Below are 22666 nucleotides of genomic sequence, written 5' to 3' on the forward strand. Positions count from 1 at the left end.
CGCTGAGCCGAGATGAGTGGAACAGTTGGACATAAGTGACATAATGAGCGTAGAACGTGTAGAAGATTTGTGAACACGAGAGAGAAAGAGCAGAGCGCGAGCGCATGCATCTCGAGTTCCTCTCGTACCCCGAACGGTATCGTCGGCCCGCCTATGTTCGTCCTCTAAACGGTGTTCGTCCTCCCCGCTCCTCCGGAACCAGTCGCATTCCACTGTCCAGCCGAGCCGAGATGATAGCTCGGGGAACCGCCTCCGCCGCCGGCCGGCACGCATTTCGGCCGAATGGCCTGGTGACGTCACCAGACGTCCCGTCACGTGGGCAGGCTGGGGGGGGGGGGGCGTCACTGGACGGCGCGATGTTACGGCTTGGTACTGAACTGAGAGCACGAGGTGGACTGGCAGGAGATAATGAGAGGGGGGGGGGGACGAATAGTGTAAGGACCAGTGAAAGTGGAATTTTAGCCACGTGGTCGCCGGTCCAGCTACAGCTGGACGTGATACTACAACGTGATCTCAATGGTTCTCAAGACTCTGGTGGGGCATGTTTCGGACGTGGATAAAATTCAGGCAAACGTGGATCGGTTATGCTTCAGATTTGGACGTGACTCGAGTAAGACTTGAGTCGGGTGTGCTTAATTAAGGCTCGGGTGAAGCTCAAACTTGGATCAGTCAGCCGTATACCCAGACCAGCCAACATATGTTGACTGTTGACCGTCGCGGGAGACTCCGTTTATGGGTCACCACAGACGGTCCGCCGTAGTGCAGACCGCTGTCTGCGAGTTTAGAAGCCACCGGCCGCTATTGCCAGCTGTTCCTGCGGACAGTGCTTTTCGGCTATGTCCGGACGGACCGTTCCGCGTCGTCCACAAGTATAAACAATAAACAGAATGGCAAGCGCGACCCGGGCGAGTGCGAGCCTGGCGTCTTGCGCCGTTTGCCGGGCTGTGGGCGTGTGTTCCGTTACTGCCTCTCGACGGCTGACCTCTGCGTCCCGTCCTGTCCCGCGCGCACCGCTGTTTTTCCGACAGTGCTCTGTGCCGATGTCCTTCCTGCAGGGGTGTCGCAACGCGCGTCTCTGGCGTAAGTGGAGCTTCCCGGCTCTGTGGCTGCGCCCGGCCCACGCTGTGGACGATGCTGCAGGGATGGAATAGGCAGGCTGACCAGGAGACCGTTGCAATGCTGATACACCGACCCCGAGCAGATGTCTATAAGAGCTCAGTTCAACTATCTGGTTCTGCTGAGTTCGTATGCAGGCGGCGTATGGTAGGACATCTTGTAACAGCATCCCTAAACAAGCGTCAGGCCGCGTACGAACAACTTTACTGTTGCAAGTTGACAAGTTTGGTTTAAACAAGTCTGCAATCTCTCTGGCTTTGCACAAATAGCGGGGAAAAATTACAATGTGTTGCCCTGGTGACGTAGGATGAAATAACCCAGTGCACTGCCTGCTACACAATCTCATTCAGAATCCTGCTATGTCTGTCAGCCTGTGCCGCACGCCCGAATCCGCCACTGTTCGTTTCACATTGCGTGTTCCCTTGATCTCACCGCTTTCAATAACCGTCAGTAGTATGATGTTTTGTCGTGTTCTGACGCCTGTTTATTTCCGTTTGCAGTACGTGTTCACGGACACCATCAACGAGGTGATATTCGTGACTGACGACATTGCCAAGGGCCTGACGCGACACCGAGTCGACTTCGTGCCGTCCAAGATCTCGTTCGACCCCCGTCGGCGCACCGTTCTGCTCGGCTATGACAGCAATATACAGTCGGTAAGTTTTGTTAGTGATCGGTAAGACGGGTTGGGACGAGCTTTGCAATACGTGTGGGCGACTAAAGGCCGATGTTTGCTTCGTGCCGACAAAAGCAACGCGTGATTTTTGTCGGGACATTGACCTTTTTTGTAATTACGTAACTGAATCGGTAATGTGCTTTGGCTCGACTTGATGGCTTCTAGTTTTGCGGTCATTGGTACTTATGTTGAACACATTTCGTAAGTGTTTTACTGATAGTGAGTTTGTGGTTCTGTCTCGTGTTTGTGCGAGTTTCTCGGTGTTGCGAGCGAATGTTATGGCGTGACTCTCCGCGCCGGTTTGCTCACTGCCGTTTCCGGGGTGGTCGCCGGTCCCAAAAATGATCGCGGCTCACTGCGGGTTTCGGGGCGCCCATCGCGCCGGTCTCCTGGGCCGCCGTCCGGACGACAGACCAGTTTATTCAGTGTCGTGACGCTTTAGGTGCCCATCGGTCGGCCCGAACCGGCCGGACGGCGCTGTCGGAATTAGATCACGGCTCGTCTGCGTGTGACTGGAGTCTCGTACAGACCAGAGGTGCCAGCGCTGTGATGGTCTGTCTCTTTGTGGTGTCATGGGCCCTTGAGCTGCGCGGGTATGTCGCGTCACGACTGGAACCGCTAGCACCCCTATCACAACACTGGGTCATGGATGTGACCTTCAGTCTCCATAACAAAAACGTCGCATGTTTTGCCGCGTGCCTGTGAATCGAAACAGCGCACTGAGGCTACGGGGCAGCCGAACTTGACCGATAGCGGTGCGTGGGTTCGCTTCTGTCGTTTACAGCTGCTCGTTGGACGCGGATAACCTATCTCGGCCAGCGGCGGCGAGGCCCGACCGATAACGCAGCGGCGGGTTGCGCGGGTTTTGCCCCGCCACCGTCAGCTGACCGAGCGGCCGGTCTTTGTGCCACAGTTGGCGGCCGGGCGGCTGCGACAGAGCCCCCTCCCCCTGCCCCCTCCCGTGACAGCCCGCGGGTCTTTGTCGCGCCAGTTCGTGACGGTGAAGGCCGCCGCCGCGGCGCGACGCGCCCGAACCGGTCACGGAATGGACGGGGACGGCAGGCTATGATTTTACTGCGGTCTGCAATACTAGGACACTGTCAACAAACGCGGTCGGGTGAGCCACGGCGCTGGTCGGACGACACCGGTGCACCCAGTGGTGTCGCTAACTGTCAGCGGCAACTACCGCCGATCCTATGTGGAACCCCGTCGAGTCCCATTCTGGCCTACTGCGTAGATGAACCGCGTTCGCCGTGGACATTTTTGTCACGATTGTTGGCGCTCGTCCTGACCGACTGCGCAAATAAGCATCGCTGTGATGTGGGATAAAACCCAGCTAGCTACTTCTGCTGTTCGTCTGTTCTGTTGTTCAACGGGGCTGTCGCCTGTTCATTGAGCGGAAGGTGTTAGAGGTTACAACAGTCAATTGGTGCTTACCACTTGTCACTGGACAGTGGACAGCACTGCTACCGGCCGACTGACCAGGAAAAGCGGACCACTGAGACCGTCCGTCACCCCTGCAAGAGGGGGTGGGCTGACCGGCGGGGAGGGGCTGGGTGGCCGGTGCGGGGGGTGACCGGTGTGTGAGGAGTCGCGTCGTCCACCGTCGCTGCGCCGCCGCCGACGAGCGGCCGAGGGGAGGGTGAATGGGTGGAGCGACAGATCGATCGCCACTAATTCGTACCGCGGCGCAGTACCTGACCTACTATTGTGCAGTGGCCGCACGGTCTACAGGGACAAAGCCTGACTTGGTACCGCGACGCAGCATACGGCGCAGTACCCAACCTACTAACAGGTGCACCGGCCGCACGGTCTATGGGGACAAAGACAGGGGTCCTTACTTGTACCGCGGCGCAGTACCTAACCTACTAGCTGGTGTACGGGCCACACAGTCTACAGGGACGGCCCGTGACTCGTGCCGCGACGCAGTACCTAACGCCCTTCTTACAGGTGCACTGGCCGCACAATCCACGAAGACTGCGTCGGGCTAACACTGTCAGACTGCAGACGACTGCAGGCTGCACCGTAGACTTGACCTTAGAATACCGCTACCGACTGTTGACTGCAGGCTCACCACTGTTGCTAGCTGTCTGGAGTACGTACAATAAACGGATTGATTCCGCTGACACTGATTGACACCGTGCTCCCCGCCCGATTGCTGATCGCTTACTGCCGTTTGGCTGTCAATCTGACCCAGCTCTGTCGATGGAGTCAGATTGATACTGATTGGGCTAAATGAGTCTGTCCATTTTGAGTGATGTCGCCTACCACGGCAGTCCACGGCTAGAGCATGTTGAGCACTTTCTGGCTGCTTTCTGATAGGGTATCGTATTTCCAATGAATGATAAGGTATCTTTATTCTGCTCAATTACCTGATAGGTTTACGATTTTTTAGCGATCACTACGGCTGTAAATTTAGGACATTCGTGTGGCACTTTGACATTTATCACACCTAGCAGTGAGACCCTGAGTGAGTAATTCGCTATGAAATGCGTATGTTGCCCGTTTGGTGGAGGCTCGCCACTCGCCAGCGCTTGTCATGCCATTGAATGACTTCCGCTCTCGTATGGTTTTGCAGCCAGCCCGCTATCAATGTTAGCTGGGAAGGGGGCGGGTTTTCCGAATGTGTCACTGTACTGTGGTTCTCACCCCACCGCAGTATCATGACCGTGGCGCAATGCGTACACTGTACAACCCAGCCTTCCTCTTTCCCTTCACCCAACCAATACAGTCCGTCATCCCACCCATCAGTAACACCCCGCCACCTGACCTCACCCCCTACCCTCAGCTATGGGCCAGCGACACGTTCGGCGCCTCGTGGCACGTGGTGGAGCAGTACGTGGCGTCGTACACGTGGGACGCGGCCGCCGACCCGGCCGTGCTGTACGTGCACCGGAGGCAGCCGGAACGGCCGGGCGTGGTCCGCTCGTCCACCGGTCTCTTCCTCAACTACACCACAGTGGCAGAGGATGTGGAAAAGTTCACCATCAAAGAGGACTTCCGGTTCGCCGTCCGCCGGGTGGTGAGTGCTGAAGGGGAGAGAGGGGGTGAAGGGACATGCTGAAGGGAAGAGAGAGGTGGTGAAGGGATATGCTGAAGGGGAGAGATAGAGGGGGTGAAGGGAGATGCTGAAGGGACAGAGAGAGAGAGGAAGAAGTAACACTAGGTCACCATGGGACGGGACGGGGAGATGGCTGATTTTTGGGGAGGTAGGTAGACAGTGAGATGGCATACACGCGGGATGCGCGTATTGCGTAATCGACAGCTATTCTGTGTCATTCTTCGATGTCTTGACTCATAGAGCGCGGTCCGGGCGCGGCGGTCCGCTTTAGTGCGCTGTAGTACCACGCTGTCTGTCATTGTTGACTTTTGGCTCGGTGGAGGCGAGCTGACACACCCAGTGGAGTGCAGCCCCCTCTACGACGTTAGGGTTCCGGTCACGTGACGAACTGTTGGTTCGTCTGCGTGGGCTAGATGATCATAGCTAGATGCTCATTAGATTACTAGATGTTCGTAAAGGTGCCGATTAAATTTATCGTCGCTCAGCAAATGTATGTTTTTTATGCTTGCTCGAGTAAACTGGTGAGCTTCAACGGTTAGATGACTCAACTCAAATGTTTGTGAGGGATGAAATTCACTTAGGAGACCGAGGGACGTTTGACTATCTCCCATGCCTCGTCGTCCACGCTGTCGCTCTCTGCGTTCCTGCGGTAACTCCTCCTTCTCTTGCAGAGACTGCTGGGCTCGCACCAGTCGGACGGCACGCTACAGCTATGGGTTAGCCACCGCGGGGATCCGTTCACAAACGCCCAGTTCCCGGCCGGTCTGCGCGCTATCGACTACGAAGTGGTGGACGTTAGTGATGATCAGGTGAGCGCATCATCGCCGGAGGTGATGGGTGGTGCTGGTGGGGAAGGCATGGCACTCGGCAGCTACTCTGCTGAATGAGCGGAACAGGACATTTTGGACGGCGTTATCAGATTACGTTCGAAGTTACGTTCAAAAAGTACGTTCAGCGCTATCAGAACGGCTCTCTTACTGCAGAGGTGGGTTTCACTGTTGCGGCAGACCTATCCCAACGACCACCTTCGACTATCTTAGGCTAAACATTGTGGTAGCTCTACCCCCAAGATGGTTAGATTACCTACCGTCATTGACAGCTCTTCCTCAATGACCACTACCACCAACAACTGCAGTGATTGTATCGTAGTAGCGTCCTAGCCCCTATGTACTGACTACCGTCATCTACCGTCAGGTAATGGTGGCCGTCATCCACAACGCCACCTCGTCCAGCTTGTACGTGTCGGCCGTGCCGGACAAGCGCGGCGTGCGCTTCTCACTCTCACTGGAGAACGTTCTCACGCACAGCACCGGAAAGACGTTCGCCGGATCGTGGCTCAGGTGAGAAACTGGTGGACGCTGATGGGAGCTGGGCTTTTGGGTTCGAATCGGTATTATTGCAGTGGTATCATGTGTAGCTTATGTCTTGCAAGATGCTTTGTTCTTGTGCCTGTAAAACCTCATTATCATATTATTTGTATTCCAATACTTTTTATATCTTTTCTACTAATTATATCGCTATTTTCTTTCGCCTTTTTGCTGTATAAGGCTCGTCAGTAGCCCTAGCCTTACCTGATCGAACTAATACACCCGTCGGTTTGATGTATCGATGCCGCAAATTGGTTTCGTGCCCGGTGGTGTTTTTCGACACGCGAGCTGCGGCAGCCGTCGACATATGTTGTAACACCTGATTGCGCTCACAGCGTGAGTCACAGTGCAGAAGCGGCGTACAGTCACCTACCGCGGGTACCTAACGGTCGCTGACGCGGCTTGGTACTGGGGCGCTGTGGTCTGTTTTTACCGGGCTCGGCTGTAGCTGCAGCCATTCACTCGCCTCGGGTGCATGTTTTGTTCACGATTTGCAACTGCGTACAGCAGCGAATATTCGTCACGTGTTTCGTCACGTGTCACGTGTCACGTGTTTTTCGTGAATCATCCTCACGAATTCTAAGCGAATCCTTGTTTTGAGACGAATAACAGCTTTTTCTAGGACATGCTTCACTTGTCCACCCGCCCTTTGGCGCACCCTAATTTGCAGACAGACCGCGGGCATGCCTACTCAAGGCTACTTTACTAATACCTAACTGACAAGGATACATACTGACGTGCCTACTGATGGAAAAACATATGGAGTGTTTGTTGCGCCGATCTGTCATACCTGCTCTAGCCATGCTACGGATCGACTGTCCCCACATATTCTCCCTTGACCATTTGCCCTTCTCTCTCCCGTCTCCCTGACCAGCTCCCTGTCTCCCCGGCAGTGTGGTGGGCGGCGACTTTGTGGACGTCCACCGTGTGAGCGGCCTGCGTGGCATCTACCTGGCGTCGCGGCTGCCTCCCGACTATGACGGCCAGCAGGCCAGCCGGCTGGGTCCCGAGCACGTACTGACGCTCATCACGTTCGATAAGGGCGGCCGCTGGCAGCCGGTGTCCCCGCCGACAGTTGATGCCACTGGTGTGCCGATACACTGCGAGAAGGTGGGTAACGAGTCGACACACGTCATACCTACTGTAGGACGTGCCTATCCACTGCGAAGAGTAGGTGACGGTATAAAAACATCCGCGTCGGCACGAATTTGTCGCGTCGGCGCAATCCATGCTGTGTTTGCTTCAGGGTGGTACGGTAGAGTTATGCATTCATGAACGTACTTAGTGCCAAAGTCTATACTATCTGTGTTTGGCTATTTCAATTTTCTTACCGCATACTTGTCTTGAACTGTTTCTCGAATCTCGGCCGTTGCTGATTGTTTTGTCTTTTGACTTCCATTTCCTACTTTCTGACGCCCGTTATCGCCGTCTCTTCCCCTCCGCAGGCGGAGAACTGTTCGCTGCACATCTCCCAGGAGATGACCAACCTGTACCCGGGCACCAAGTACATTCCGGTGCTGTCGTCTTCGTCGGCCGTCGGGCTGGTGATGGCCACCGGCGTCATCGGCGACTCGCTCAAAGGCCACCCGTCGATCGTGCTCAGCCGCGACGCCGGCGCTACGTGGCGGCAGGTGAGGATAGGGACGGGAGGTGATAGGAGCGGACGGGTCGGCTAGGTGCGGGAAAAGAAGGAGAAGAGTCAGGAAAGGGGAAGGGTTTATAGACAGCTCAGGCTGTGTGCATGACACGAGATGGTTGAGCTCGGCATGGGAGCTGGAAAGGAACACAATGTGTGGATGTGATACTCGTTGCAGAAGTCCGATCGAAGGAAATCTACCTTGCTTGGTTTTTTAGTTTCTACTGCTGGAGTAAACCACTTTTTGACATCCTGACGGTTTCATACACTGACGGTGATGGTATCGGATGTTTCTACAAAGTGCAGTCGGGAGTTTCTTCCTGACCTCTGTTCTGCCTCTATCTGCCCCTTCCTTCCGCCGCAGGTTCTGCGCGGTCGGTTCCTGTACACGTTCAGCGGGTATCTCTCTAACCTTTGCTCCTCCTTCCCCTACCTCAGGTGCTACGCGGCCAGTTTCTGTACGCGTTCGGTGACCACGGCGGCCTGATCGTGGCCGTGCGGCGCTACAGCGAAGGAGGCACACGCGAACTGCTCTACTCGCTCGACGAAGGCATGACGTGGGGCCGCCACCTGTTCTTCACGGACGAGGTGAAGGTGTACAGTCTGCTGACGGAGTCGGGTGGCTCCGGCACCGTGTTCCTCATCTTCTGCGCGCGCATGGACCGCAGCGGCTGGATCTCGGTCCGCGTCGACCTGAGGTCCCAGTTCAGTGAGTGGCGCAAAGTGGACTCGTCCGAGTTGGTCTGGGCAACAGGGTTTGGAACGTGTTATGTTTTATACTTACCCAGCTTTGAATGTGTAGATTTTTTAAAGCTTTTATTAAGCGTTTATTAATGACGTGCGTCGAATGGAAACCATTAACACCAGCTTACCATTATGTCCTCTGCAGGCCATTAATTACCCAGCCGCCCTAACAAAGCTGCAGCCTCGCCCTGCCTCCCTGTAAATGCTGCCTACCTCTTTCACATTTCCTGACCTAGCGTGTGTCCTGCGCAGGACACAACTGCACGCAGGACGACTACAAGCTGTGGACACCGCGCGGCCGCTCGTCGGGCCGCGGCTGTCTGCTGGGTCGAAAGGAGACGTACCGACGCCGACTGCCGCACCAGCGCTGTTACATCGGGGAGGGCGGCCGCGAGCCACTGGTCTCTGTGGAAAACTGCGCCTGCCTGAGAGACGACTACGAGTGGTGAGTTAGCTACGGGAGGGTTCAAAGGGGTGTGGTTGTGTATTACGTGTCAGGGTCACTACTTGTGTTTAGGTCTGTGAGAAGGGGATAACTAGGACTGTGGTGAGCGCTTATTGGAGTGATCACAGGTGCGGCTTCGAAGGGTCAGCTCCGTGGGAAGAATCACGGATCACGAGGTGTCCCGGCCGCCACCGGGCCGGGACGGGATCGAGCTGATAGGTGTGATTTTTAGGCCTGTCGATGTGGCTGCTGAGGCTGGCAGTGTTTGGTCTGTGGTTTAGGCGATAACACGCTGGTTGATAGTTGCTACGAAATGAGTTCGATACGATGTTATCACTTGTTTTCGGATAAGGAAGTCAACAGCCATGACGTGAGCTGTTTGTGGTCAAAACAGACGAGCTTGGGCACATTGTCTCAGGTGGTAGTATTTTTTGTTCCGGATTGTTGTGTCTATACGATTCTCGATTTGTATTCTTGTAGACCTGCTCTGGCGATGTTTAACTTGATTTTCTACCTTGCTGACTGGCTGTGATCGGGGTTTCTCTGACAGTCCTGGCTCACCTCCCTCCCCTCTCGGCAGCGACTTTGGATACAAGGAGTCAGCCGTGGGCGCTACAGGTCGGACGGCCACCTGCGTCCGAGACCCAGAGGTGGCCCGACTTCCGCCCGCCTTCGACCCCACCCAGTGTCCCGAGGGCTCCTACTACAACGTGTCGCGGGGCTTCGTGCGCGTGCCTGGCGACACGTGCCAGCCGGGACCCGTGGCGGCTGTGCTGTTTGAGCCCGACCCGCGGCCCTGCCCGGTCAGGTGAGGGAAGGGAGACGGCTAGCCGGCACTCGGCGTTGACGGGTAATGGTGTCGGCTGGCTTGTCTGTTGTCTGTTTTCTGTTGATAGTTAGCCGCTGAGCTATTATATTAGGGCTCCGCCGCATACTACGGCCTTTTTTTAGTTTGACAGCTGGTGTTTCTCTAAGCTGCCATGCAGTGTCTTGACTTATGGACGTTGATGATGAGCCTTTTCATCGACATTGCAGTGAGGTATGATCAGATGATATGGTCTAACCTTTTCTGCACATTTAACCCTCGCATGTGTAGGGGGGGGGGTCGGATGGACCCCCCCCCATGGTTTTTCGCGAATAACTCGCGTAAAAAGCGGCCGATCGCGACGAAACTTTCAGTACCCTCGCATTGATCAATTTTACACCTACCCTGAAAATTTCATGACCCTGACCCAAATGACCTTTGACCTGTGACCTCTTTTCCGAGACCATGTTTGGCCGGAATCGCGATTTCGCGTATGTCGGCTCGCACTAGCCGCGTGTTTGCAAGCTTTTCGTGGTTTCAAACGTTCAAACATGTGATTTGATGTTACTCCCGTGTGTGTGTCAAGGTCACCTGAAGGTCAGGTCAGGTCATTGACCTTTGATGACCTCGGGTGACCTCGGGTCACTTTTTCGAGTTTTACATGTTTCTAGGCTAGTTTTTTTTAGCTGAATTCGAATTTAGCAACCATTTGAACATTTACGAAGTAGTTTTGGTGACTTCGTAACATGTTACGAAGCTGTCAGAGGCGGTTGACACGTACTACGAATACCCGTCACGACGCCTACTGGTTGACCTGACCTGACCTGACCCGACCTGGTCTAAATGCTTCAAGACATCATCTGTGATCAAAACTAACACGATATTCGTGATCAGCACCCCGAAAAACCCCTTAGCAGCCACACTTTACGACTTTCTAACAGGTCCCGATTTTCCCGACTTTGGGTCATTGACCTGACCTGGAAGGTCAACCAATGACCTAGGACCTTAAAATTGGGTATCATCGGCTTCCTCTCGTCACGGGCAACACGCTCGTTTTTTCCGCGAAGCTCTAGCTCGATCAGGGGCCAAACGGCAAGGGGGGGGGGTCCAACCGACCCCCCCCCTACACATTAGAAGCTGGCAAACGCCGCACACATGCGAGGGTTAACATATCCACTTACGCAGCCGTGTCTGCCTTTCTGTGGTAGCTTCAAAGACTAGACTGTTCAAAGATTGTTCACTGTCAGTAGTCAGTACAGACAGAACCATCAAGCGGCAGCTCGACATCTCCGTAATTGCCAATTTCTGTTTTCCGGACCATTTCTTCCTTATATGAGTTATATCATTATGATATCATTATGTCCCACTACCCTCTCTCGTCTCTCGTGTTCTCTTGCGCCTTCTCCGTCCCCTATGCCATCCTCTATGGTTACATGTCATTCCACTTCTCTCCGTCTCCCGGCCTTCCTCGCTCTCCCTCGTCCTCCCTCGCTCTCCCTTTCTAACTGCCACTGCTCTGTGTCCCCAGTGAGATCTCCGACTTTCTGCTGCTGGCTCGCCGAGATGCCATCCTCCGACTGCCCCTGAAGGATGTCGAGAGTGGCGTAGCGCCGACGCCCGCTCCCCTCACTGGTATCGCTAACGTGGTGGCTGTCGAGTACGACAAGCGGACGGGCTGCCTGTACTGGTCCGACACCGCCTTCAAACACGTCATGGTGGGTGTCCGGGTGTGGGACGGAAGGGACGGGTGGATTTTATGGAGGGATTGGAATCTGGAGTGACGCTGGGAGTGTGTTTGAGGGGGGGGGGGGCGGAGGTGCGAAAGGTTTGCTGGTGGTGCTGGCTTTTGATAGGGAGGCCTAGTTGATAACATTGATCTGATGAGGAGCCAGGGTTGAACGTGCTGCAAACGTATTGGTTTCAAATTGAAGTCAAGTCTCCTTGGCTGGGTCCGTGTTTAAACTGTCATTGTCACCTGGTTGGCGATGTTCGTTATGACGAGTCGGATCTACCGGTACTTTCATTGTGACCGCCCTTACCGTAGTGACATCTTTCCATCCGTTCGTCCGTTCGCCCCGATAACGGCCGTGACGTTATATCCCGTCTGTCCGGCCCCCAGCCCGTCTCCTGTGACATTTGACCTCCGTCCGCCCCTATAACTGCCATCACCGTTCCGTGCTTCTATCCTCAGGATACTGAAATCCTTCTCCTCCACGCCGCAACCGCCCTCCGGGCTGGACAGACAACGTTATCTCATGCGGGCTGCTCCCTTGGAGCGGCACCGCTGCTCCCCAGGGAGCGCACCCCGTAGCCGGGTGCAGTGAGTGCCTTGGGGCTGGGTGGCGTGTCCTCTGGACGGACTCAGCCCCGTTGACTCACTAGGGTGCCTGCCCAGACCATTGTCTCCCCCTATATCCTATCATCCTCCCGGCTCTGAAATGCCCATTGGACCGAAAGGGCCTAACCCAACAAAAATAAATAAATAAATAAATAAATAAATAAATAAATAAATAAATAAATAAATAAATAACCGTCATGAAATCTGAGCCCGTCTGTTCGCCCGCAGCGTCAGTGTATGGACGGCTCCGGTCAGGAAGTTGTCCTCAACCACAACGCGTCTACAGTGGAGTCCCTGGCGCTCGACTGGACCACGGGTAACCTGTATCTCACTGAGTCGGACACGGCGACCATTCAGCTGCTGCGTCCGGCCGTGCGGCACGCCGGTCACCTGCGCACCACACTGCTCGACAGGAGCGTGCTGGAGAACCCGCGCGGCCTGGCGCTCCATCCCACCAAGGGGTAAGTGGGCGTGGCACCTCGCCAAAGGACCACGGGGGAACAGGGACCTGACGCTCCGTCCCATCAAAGGATGGGTAGTAGTACGCCCCACCAAATGGTGAGACAGGATACACTACAACCATGGCGTTGTGTAGGGGCCTGCCGCTCTACTAACCGAAGGGCGAGTAGGTTAACTGTACGGCAGCAGGGGACGTAGGCGGGTCAGCTTCACCCCAGTGACGGGTGGTAAGATGCTTCGTTAGAGGTTCACTCCAGTAATTGTATCATGATATGCTTCTGAAGGTGACCCAGTCATAATTGTGGTCGAAGACTATTTTCTCATGTATTCAACTCGGCGCTTCTGTCCCTCTCCCCCAGGTACATGTTCTGGACGGACTGGTCACAGACGTCTCCGGGCATTTACCGCGCCTTCATGGACGGCACGGAGCCGAAACAGATCACGGGCCGCGGCCAGGTGGTGTGGCCGAACGGTGTGTGTATCGACTACTCCACCGACCGGCTCTACTGGGTGGATGCTAATCTAGACTACATCGCCTCGGCAGACCTGGACGGCTCCAACCGCAAAATACTGCAGGACAAGACGGTCAGTGACGCGCGGGAAGGGAGGTCATGAGACATGACAGGACGGTCGGAAAGGGACGCACGGGATGCCGGGGGGGGGGGGGGCAGAGAGTTAAGAGCGTTGTTCAGAGCATATCTTTTAGTTCTCGGGTCACACAATGTGATAGAAAACTCGTATGCCAGTTTGAGCTGTTAGATTATTGCGTCAGGCAAGGGCGACAGCTGTCAAAGCTCTGTCCATATTCTGAAATTAACACGCGCACTGCAGCGGGTCTGAGCCGAACACGAACTGCAGGGGGGGGGATTGAAAACAACCCCCCCTGAGATCTCAAAAACGGCGCAACGTAGCGACAAGCGGTAAACGGCGTTGGATAGGTTAAGATGAGATCGACAAGAAATACTAAGATCATTTTTGGGTCAGGTCAAAAACGAGGTCACCAGAGGTCACCGAAGACAAAATGTTACGATTTTCACAACAGGAATTTCGCGGTAGTTTTTCTTGAATAACTTGTCTTGCACACAAGACAGAGGATCGATTCGAACGCCATCGTTCTTAGCTCGTCAAGGCGCATCGAATGATATACATATAATATGATATGTATAATATGACCTCGAAAGGTCAAGTTGAAAATTTGACCTCAGGTCAAGGTCATGACCTGACCGAAATAGGTCATGTTGCATATCATTCGATCCGCATTGACGAGAAAAACACGATAAACGTCGAACGGAGTCTCTATCTCTACTCAATCTCAAGTTATTGAAGAAAAACCGCTGGTGACCTCAGGTGACCTAAGATGACCTGGAGATCACCTTCCAAAGGTCATAAGTGATATGTTTCGGTGAAATCACCAACAAGGACCTGTAATACTATGATCCTGAGCGTATTGAAGTCATAGGATGGCATTCAGAGTAAGTTGAAATTTTTCCCATTGACTTATAATGGGCCGGTCGCAAAAATGACCTGACCTTAGGTCATCGATATAAAAATTCCGAGATATACAAGTTGTAGCTCGTGATGACTTTACTATTTCCTGTGGGTTTCAAGATCATATCTCAACAACTGTGGGCTTGGTGGGATTGCAAACTTCGAAATTTACGTTTCGAGGTAGGGTCACTTGACCTGACCTGGTGACCTGACCATAGGTCACCTGGGGTCAAAATTTTTACTCAAGGTGTGCAAAAGTTGTGAGAACAGGTATGCAAAATTTGGCGGCGCTACGCGCCGCCGTTTTCTCGCAATTTGCGAAAAACCACAGGGGGGGGGGTTGAAAACAACCCCCCCCCCCTGCAGTGCGCGTGTTAAAGTATCCCACATCTATCCTGAGCCTTGCAGCCTGACCCCTCCTGCCCCGTGCTCTCTACAAGAGTTATACAGCAGCTGCTGCAGACACCCGCTTTCTGAGCACTACTGACTTCCCCCAGCATTTCCTTCTGACTCCCCTGCTCCATGATGACTCCCGCCCCCCTACTGACCCCCTGACTGAATCCTACTAACTCCCCGCTCCCTACTCCCCACGGGAGTACAGGCGGCCACCCACTCTCTAAGGTTACACACCCCGCCGTCCCCTGCCTTACACAGGAGTACAGCGGCCACCCGCAGCTCTGAGCGTTACTGACCCCCGCCTGTCCCCTGCTCCCCAAAGTGAGTATGTACAGCAGCCACCCGCTCTCTGAGCGTCATAACTGACCCCGCGGCTGTCCCGTGCTCTCCACAGGAGTACAGCGGCCACCCGTTCTCGATCGCCGTTTACAAGGATATGATGTTCTGGAACGACTGGCGCATCGAGAGTGTACTCATGTCGGACAAACTGGAGCCAAAGCGGATCGTCAAGGTGCTGGAGGGCATGCCGAACGTGGTCAGCGTCCAGGTACGGCCTCCACTGGATGGGTGGTGCGGTGAGCTGCTGTCTGAAGGACAGGCCGGATTACTGGTCTGGAAATTTGGGCAGTAAAATATTGGCTGGGCGATAAATTTCGTTCTAATATGCTATCTTCTGATATAACAATTGTTCTACTGTCAGTGAATAATTGTGCTTTTTTAGGGTAGTCTTAGACTGGTATGTTCACGAGTTGCAGCGGGAGCAGTACCTTGTCCTTGCTATGATGTCCTGTTTCACCTGCTATGCTGTGTCACGTAAAGTAAGTCTACAAAATAAGTCCTCGTCGTATGCAGGTCACCAGTGAGCAGTTAGCGCCTGAGCGCTACTCGGGCGCCACCTGCCCGCATACGGAGAGGACTTATTTTGTAGAACTAACAGCTGTGCTCTGTGCTATGTCACGCGCTTTGTGTCGGCGTACGGGTGGTTAGTCATGGTGACGTGCTGCTCTGTGTCCTCATACCACAGGAGTGGACACAAATCGCACATTTGTGCCGTCGTTATCGCAAATAACGGCCGGCCGCTGGCAATCGCAAAACGCCGCAAAAAACGGCCGGCCGCCGCAAACCGCAAAACGCTGCAAAAAACGGCGTTTTGCGGTGAAAAAACGCAAAACGTTTTTGCGGTTGCGGTTTAAAAACGCAAGGTACTGCGTGTATGTATGTGACGTCTGCCTGCCCATGTCTCCATCGGTGACATCGGTGACATCTCCCTGTTCCCCTCACCAGGTGTACGGCCAGCAGTCCCAGGAGGGTGTCAGCGGCTGTACCAACACCAGCTGCCCCTGGATCTGTACGCCGCGGCCGGCCGGCCGGCACCGCTGTCTCTGCCCGGACGGACTGAGCGGGCAGGGCGACAAGTGCCTCTGTCCCGGTGGTGGCACGCCCTTCGCCAACGGAACCTGTCCGTCAGGTGAGCGCGCCGCACGGCCGAGGATCGCGGGTCCGCGCAGCACGCTGATAGTAACCTGGCAAGGAACAGTTAAGTGTAAAATGTGTTGAAAAATCGCTCACGCATAGCGCCCTGGTATATTATTCATAAGTGTGTACGTATCTACCTAATTACTTTTGCTGAGTTTTATGGCACAGAGGCAGTGTTTTATATGCTATTTTGCCTACTCATTTGGAGAAAAAAAGAATACGGTCTCTAGAAAATTTGTATGACTTCCGCAATTTCGCTATTTTGATCGTGCATTTATGCATCCGTTTCACGTGTTGCAGTGAACCTCGTGTGTCCGGAGGGCTTCTTCACGTGCGCCACCAGCAAGTTATGTATCAACCGCGACTGGATCTGCGACGGCGATGACGATTGTGGCGACGGCTCGGACGAGGCCGGCTGCGGCACTTCCACGTGCGCGCCGCTCCAGTTCCGCTGCGACAACGGCCGGTGCATCACCGGCTCGTGGCGGTGCGACTTTGAGGACGACTGCCAGGACGGCTCGGACGAGCGCGACTGCCAGTACCCCAACTGCACGAAGGCAGAGTTCCGCTGTGACAGCGGCCGCTGCGTGCGGGCCCAGTATCGGTGTGACGGGGAGGACGACTGCCGCGACAACTCTGACGAGCAGGGCTGCGCCACGCCGGCGCCGCCGCCCTGCGAGCCGCCAAGCTTCGCCTGCCGGTCGTCCAGCCAGTGCCTGCCGCCGGCCTGGGTGTGTGACGGCACGGCAGAGTGTCCTGATGGGGAGGACGAGGACCCGACGCGCTGCGCCAACCACACCTGCCCCAGCTGGCAGTGGCAGTGCGCCAACAAGCGCTGCATTCAGAGCAAATGGCGCTGTGACAACCAGAACGACTGCGGCGACAACTCGGATGAGGAGGGCTGCGGAGACGCCACCACCACGGCGGCGCCGACCACCGAGCCGGCCGTGCCCACATTCCCCACGGTACGGCAGAGCTGGGGCAACGTTACCCACGGTATCATGCCGCTTGATCTATAACCCCATGGTATCGCACGGTACTGGATTCATGTTGACTGCTGTCTAGTTTGTGCCCTCTCTGATATGTGACTGCTCTGATCAGTGTCCTCTCTGGTCCGTGTCCTCTGTGGTCTGTGTCCCAGCTCTGACCATTTCTTTTACCGCTGTCCGCTCCCCAGGCCCCGCCGACCGGCCAGTGCGGCAGCTCCAGCGGCCACCTGCTGCGCTGCGACAACGGACGCTGCATCCCCGTCTGGTGGAAGTGCGACGGCGCCGACGATTGTGGCGACAACAGCGACGAGCGCGGCTGTGACAGCGGCACCGAGCGGCCGGCCACGGGCTCGCCGCCGCCGCCGGTCGCTCCGACCACCTGCTCGGCCAGCCACTTCCGCTGCGACTCCGGTGAGGGCGGGGGCGGGGCGGCGGGGAAGAAGGGTGGTGAGGATTTGGAAAGGGTTGTACCCCTCTGTGCGCCGTATGCAGAAAAGACCTGTGAAAGGAACTGCCCGAAATGGACTCACCGGGACCGGAATAGGGACAGGAGGTCAGGTCTTACTCGACGAAACGTTGCTGAAGTTTGGAGTAGGGGCAGCGCGCATCCCTGCGCAGCGGAGGAGCTGTCATGGTACACGATATTCGGATACCGTTATCATTTGATTCTGGCCTGCAGTTGATCGTGTTAGATAACGGCTATAGTACGGTCTTCGACGTCACCCGTCATGAACTTTGGTTGTGTGACGGACTATGACTGTGACAGGCAAGTGCATCTGGTCTGCATGGCTGTATGACGATCGGTGTGTAATGTGACGGTATGTGTGACTTTGTGACAGGCAAATGTATCTGGTCGGCGCGTCTCTGTGACGGTCGGCGTTGGTGTGTGACGATCTGCGCTGTGTGACAATAATTATGTCTATATGACAGGCAAGTGCATCTGGTCTGCGTGGCTGTGTACCGGTCAGGTGACGGTCGACGCTGTGTGACGGTCGCTATGACTTTGTGGCAGGCAAATGTATCTGGTCGGCCTGGCTCTGTGATGGCGACCGCGACTGCCCGGGCGGGGAGGACGAGGCCGACTGTGCGCACGCCGGCTGCGGCCACGACCACTACCGCTGTCTGCTCTCCGGAGAGTGTATCGGCCGAGAGAGGGTCTGCGACGGACGGCAGGACTGCGCCGACAACTCGGACGAGGAGGCCTGCCACTCGGGTAAGTACGGGTCTGTTCGAGTAAGGGGGGGGGGGCTGCTCGGTTAAGGTGGGCCACTCAGGTAGGTGTGGGGAGGGGCGGGGGGGGGGGGTGCTCGGATAAGGTGGGCCACTCAGGTAGGTGTGTGCATGTGGGGGGAGGGGGGGGGGTGCTCGGATAAGTGAAATGGGGAAGCTTCAAGCTGATCGGGTAGGATGGGACACTCTGGTAGGGTGAGCCATGTATTCACGTTGTAGTCACTAGGCAGCTTTCCTCAATACCGACCGGCGGTTTTCACTGCCGCTGCCGTGTGCACTATGTTCGCACTGTAACTGACCGCCCTCCGTCGTTGCCTTTCGACAGAGGGCGGCACCACGGTGCAGCCCTTCACCTGTCCCTCTGGGACTTCCGCTGCGACTTCCACACCTGCCTGCCCTACTACAAGTACTGCGACGGACACCGAGACTGTGTCGATGGCTATGACGAGGTCAATTGCCGAGACGACAGCACCGTCTTCCAGGTATGCGGAGCGGGGGATTAGAGGTAGGGGGCTAACCTATGGGGGCGGATTTACCAAGGCACTGACTGACCTGACTGACTGATCTTATGAGGCCGGCTGGGTGACTTGACGAACCGGCTCGCCTGACTGACGGGACTAGCTCGACTGTGCACGTGAGGGGCGCAGTCCGGGCACGGTAGAGAATCATACCATGGGGCTGGTTGAGCCAGGGTACGTGTATTTCTGTTTGTTGAAGTGGTAAGAGTGGGTAAAGGCAAGTGATGTGAGCGAGATAATTTAGCCGAGCGTTGATATTATTCAAGCATCGCCAGATGGTACTCTGGACTTTTGGTGACGCAATCCTGCTTTGCTGTGTTGTATCTCTTGCCGTGAAGTCAATTTTTCTTATGACGCCTCTCCGCTCGTTTCTCCCCTGATTTTTTTTTCTGTGTATCGCTGTGTGCGCCTCACCCCGACCTCTGCCGCCTTCAGGTGGTCAGCTACACACTGGACGAGGTGTCCAACAGCTCTCTGACAGTGCGGTGGCAGACGAACGCTCGTGGCGCCGCCGCCCTCACCAGACTCAGGTGAGACAGGCGCGTGGCTGCAGTCGTCCGGCGTCCACAGTGGGGAGGGGTGTCTGGATCTCGCTGCAGTGGGGAGACGATAACGCAGAGTGACAATAGAGTCTACGACTGAATATTGGAATAAACGTTAGTATGTTACAAGGATTTCTGAAATTGGTTGATTCGGTGACCCTGGCGCCGACATCGTATACCAATGATAACTTCTGCTCACAATTACTAGTCTGGCCGCCTTTGCCCTTGTGTCTGCGGACTCTGCAGTCTGCAGAGTCCTGCCGTCACTATGCGCCTTGCTTACCAGCTGTGACCCTCTCTGCCGTTCTTTCTCTGCAGGTTCCTGCCATCAATATGCGCCGTGTACCAGCCCGGTCAGCCATGCCACTGGCTCAACATGACCTGGGTGGCAGAGCCCGAGTTTACGTTCGAACATCTGGAGCCCTACACTTGGTACAACATCACCGTGTTTGTACGTGCTGAGGGACGGCCGGACGTGTTCCCGGCGAGTCAGTACATCAGCCAGAGGACTGCCAGTGCCAGTGAGTGGGAGGAGAGGGAGAGTGGGCGCCGGGACCCGAGATGGAGTGTGGTAGAGGTGAGCGCTGAGCGTATCATTTAATAGTTACATCGCATTGTTGGTAGGTTAGGTAGCCTTGAATGATCGGAGAAATTACGAACATTTATTAGACAATTGACATGTTCCCGGGCTGCTCTGGTCTTCGACGGTTTATACAATGTTCTGTCGAGTTCGACGATGCTTTGACCTTATTGACTTGCCGATGGGGTTTCTGGACGTCCCCGTAGAACCCTCGCCGCCACCATGGTAACTTCACCACACTCCCTCTCGCCCCGGCAGAGCCGTCACCTCCGTGGCGTGTGAACGCTACTCAGCTGGACCACCACTCGATCCGCGTCTCGTGGCGGCCGCCCAAACACCTGAACGGCCGTCTGCTCAACTACCGGCTGTCACTGACGCCGCCGCAGCCGCCGCAGATGTTCATCACGCGCCACACCAACTTCACCGTGGTGCTCGACTTCCAGCCGGGCGTCGAGTACTCCTTCTTTGTGAGTGGGATAGACTTTCCAGACTGTTGTCGAGTACTCCTTCTTTGTGAGTGCGATAGGATTTCAACGAGGCAATAAGTACTCCTTTGTGAGTGCCTTGAAAGACAGTGGCGGGCAGTCGACTTTCTTTGTGAGTGGGATAGATTTCCAGTACTCCTTTGTGTCAGTAGCCTCGAACGGACTGAGCCGGCTTTTCCCTGGAGGGAAGGTAAATCTGGCAGACAGGGTGGCGAGAATGTCTTACCGTGCTCCGGTGTCTCGGCAGGACTGACAACGGTGGGAATTAAAGGAAATCAGAGTTGAATCGTGCTAGACCGCCGTCTGGCTTTGACTGTCTTTATGTGACATCTCTGACCCCTCTGTCTATCTCACGGCGCTCTCCTGTAACCTTCTGACTCCTCCGTCTTTCCCCCCGTCTCACCAGGTCCAGGCGGAGAACTCTGCCATGCTGAGCGAGCGCTCCCACTCTGCGTCAGTCGTGTTCGATGCGGACGCCGTGATCGCTCCGCTGAGCGAGTTCCGCGCGGTGCCGGCTGCGGACGGACATGGCCTGACGGTGCGCTGGCAGCCGCTGCCGTCGGCTGCGGGAGTACTGGTGACCTACCGACCGGCAGACAACCGACTGGTGCCCGCAGGAGAGGAGCGAGTCGAGGGGGATACACATCAGCTGGAGTGTGAGTAGGGGGAGCAAGCTTGGGGACGAAGGGGGCACTAGGGACAATTTGTTTCAGCTGCAGCTTGCACGGAGGGAGGTATACGGGAGGAGGGGTGGAGTGAAACAACCAATGAATGTAGTCGTCAGAGAAGGGGGAGAGGGTTAAGAATGGCAAGATGACCTGAGCGCCGCCCTAGGAGCTCGCAACACTTCACTTATGTTTTGTGTGGACTGGTTATATTGTTTCGGTTGTATGCAGCTTCAATTTGATACCTTTTTGCTTTTTCTTCTATTCAGTATTCGTCTAGCTCCATCATCCAGACTCCTCATCCTCGCCCTCTGCTGTTGTGAAGTCAGACGGTCCCGTGCCTGGGTGTCTACGCAACGACTTCCTTTGACCTACCTCCCTCCCCATCCACTGCATGACCGGTTCGCCGATAGTGACCCTCCCCTCCCCTCCCTGTGCCGACAGTGACGGGCCTGTCGCCGGGCACCCGGTACGAGATCGTGGCCCGCGGCTACCGCGGCCGCTTCACGGGCCCCGAGTACGTGACAGTGGCGACCACGGGCGGCCGCCAGCTGGCTGCCGTGGCCAATTTCACCGCCGAGCTGTCGCCTCATAGCGGCACACTGGTGAAGCTCAGCTGGCAGCCGCCGCCGACAGAGGGCAGTGCCGGCGCCGCCGGCGGCTCGGCCATGCCGCTTCAGTACGGCGTGTTCTGGGGCACCTCGATGGAGCAGCTGTATGAGGGCGGCGTGCGCCAGCGCACTGTGGAGACCTCCACTCAGGTGGGTTGTCAGAGGAGCGCTCCGCACGGCGCTCTGTCACGGGTGGCTATCTTCCCATGACTCCCTACCCCTCTCCGGTGCTGCAGTGGCTCGTGCTCGCGGTCCGTGGCTGTTCTGACGTAGGTGACGCACTTTGTGACTGTTGGCCCCAGGTATCTGTCTGACCTCTAACCGCTCTGACCGCGCCTGTTCCGTTTCCAGTTGACCGCTCTGACCGTGCGTATTCTGCCTTCTGGACGCCGCTCTGACGGGGCCTGTTCTGCCCCCCCCCCCTGGTTGTCCCGCGCTTACCTTGTCTGCTAGTCTTCCCAATCCCATGCTGCCCCTTTGACTGTGCCTGTTCTGCCCCCAGGCAACGGGTCTGATGGCCTGCGAGGACTACCTGCTACTGGTAGCTGTGGTCGGACCGGACGGTACCGGGCTGCCCTCAGAGATCGGCGCGTCCGTACCAAGTTTGACGCGCACGCGCCGCCCAAAAACGTCACCGTACAGACGCAGCGCGGTCTGACGCTCATGATGCGTGTCAGGTGGGAGGCCAGCTGTTCAGTGGTGGAGCGGCCCGTCGGATACAACGTGAGTGGTCGGCGGCAGGGGCAGGAGGGAGGGGAAATGTGGTGCGGGGGTATGCCAAGAGATGGGCAGCAGAGGAGGAGACAGGCCGGGGGGATGGGCGGCGGGGACTCGCCTATCTTGGTGCTGTTTTGTAGCTGTCGTCACTTTACTTGTTCGACTTGTTCAATGAATTACTTATGGTCCATTAGATTGTTTCCTTTTGGTCAGATAATGAAAGGTTGGTGTTGACATACTATTGCACGATGTATGCTCAATTTGTCTATGCTGCACAATTACTTAACTTGGCCTTACCTGACCTGACCTGACCCGTGCGACT

The 22666-nt window shown here is 55.9% G+C and overlaps 1 protein-coding gene across 1 annotated transcript in view; it reads left to right on the plus strand.

Annotated features, from left to right (window-relative positions):
- Window positions 1-22344, plus strand: part of LOC122383580 (sortilin-related receptor-like) — a 33952-nt gene extending 11608 nt beyond the window's left edge. Inside the window, exons 3-26 of the mRNA XM_043370129.1 lie at window positions 1617-1772; window positions 4581-4814; window positions 5525-5662; window positions 6048-6193; window positions 7114-7330; window positions 7666-7851; window positions 8295-8565; window positions 8853-9045; window positions 9626-9853; window positions 11379-11565; window positions 12417-12649; window positions 13007-13232; window positions 14926-15078; window positions 15816-15999; window positions 16308-16972; window positions 17185-17407; window positions 18009-18209; window positions 18552-18601; window positions 19180-19274; window positions 19605-19807; window positions 20125-20333; window positions 20758-21007; window positions 21461-21777; window positions 22130-22344. Of these exons, the coding sequence (XP_043226064.1) occupies window positions 1617-1772; window positions 4581-4814; window positions 5525-5662; window positions 6048-6193; window positions 7114-7330; window positions 7666-7851; window positions 8295-8565; window positions 8853-9045; window positions 9626-9853; window positions 11379-11565; window positions 12417-12649; window positions 13007-13232; window positions 14926-15078; window positions 15816-15999; window positions 16308-16972; window positions 17185-17407; window positions 18009-18209; window positions 18552-18601; window positions 19180-19274; window positions 19605-19807; window positions 20125-20333; window positions 20758-21007; window positions 21461-21777; window positions 22130-22285 (5121 nt within the window). The 3' untranslated portion in view covers window positions 22286-22344. The remainder of the gene's footprint in view (window positions 1-1616; window positions 1773-4580; window positions 4815-5524; window positions 5663-6047; window positions 6194-7113; window positions 7331-7665; window positions 7852-8294; window positions 8566-8852; window positions 9046-9625; window positions 9854-11378; window positions 11566-12416; window positions 12650-13006; window positions 13233-14925; window positions 15079-15815; window positions 16000-16307; window positions 16973-17184; window positions 17408-18008; window positions 18210-18551; window positions 18602-19179; window positions 19275-19604; window positions 19808-20124; window positions 20334-20757; window positions 21008-21460; window positions 21778-22129) is intronic.
- Window positions 22345-22666: the final 322 nt, after the last annotated feature.

This window comes from Amphibalanus amphitrite, unplaced genomic scaffold (assembly GCF_019059575.1).
Source record: "Amphibalanus amphitrite isolate SeventyFive unplaced genomic scaffold, NRLGWU_Aamphi_draft 000168F_arrow, whole genome shotgun sequence".
NCBI lineage: Eukaryota > Metazoa > Arthropoda > Thecostraca > Balanomorpha > Balanidae > Amphibalanus > Amphibalanus amphitrite.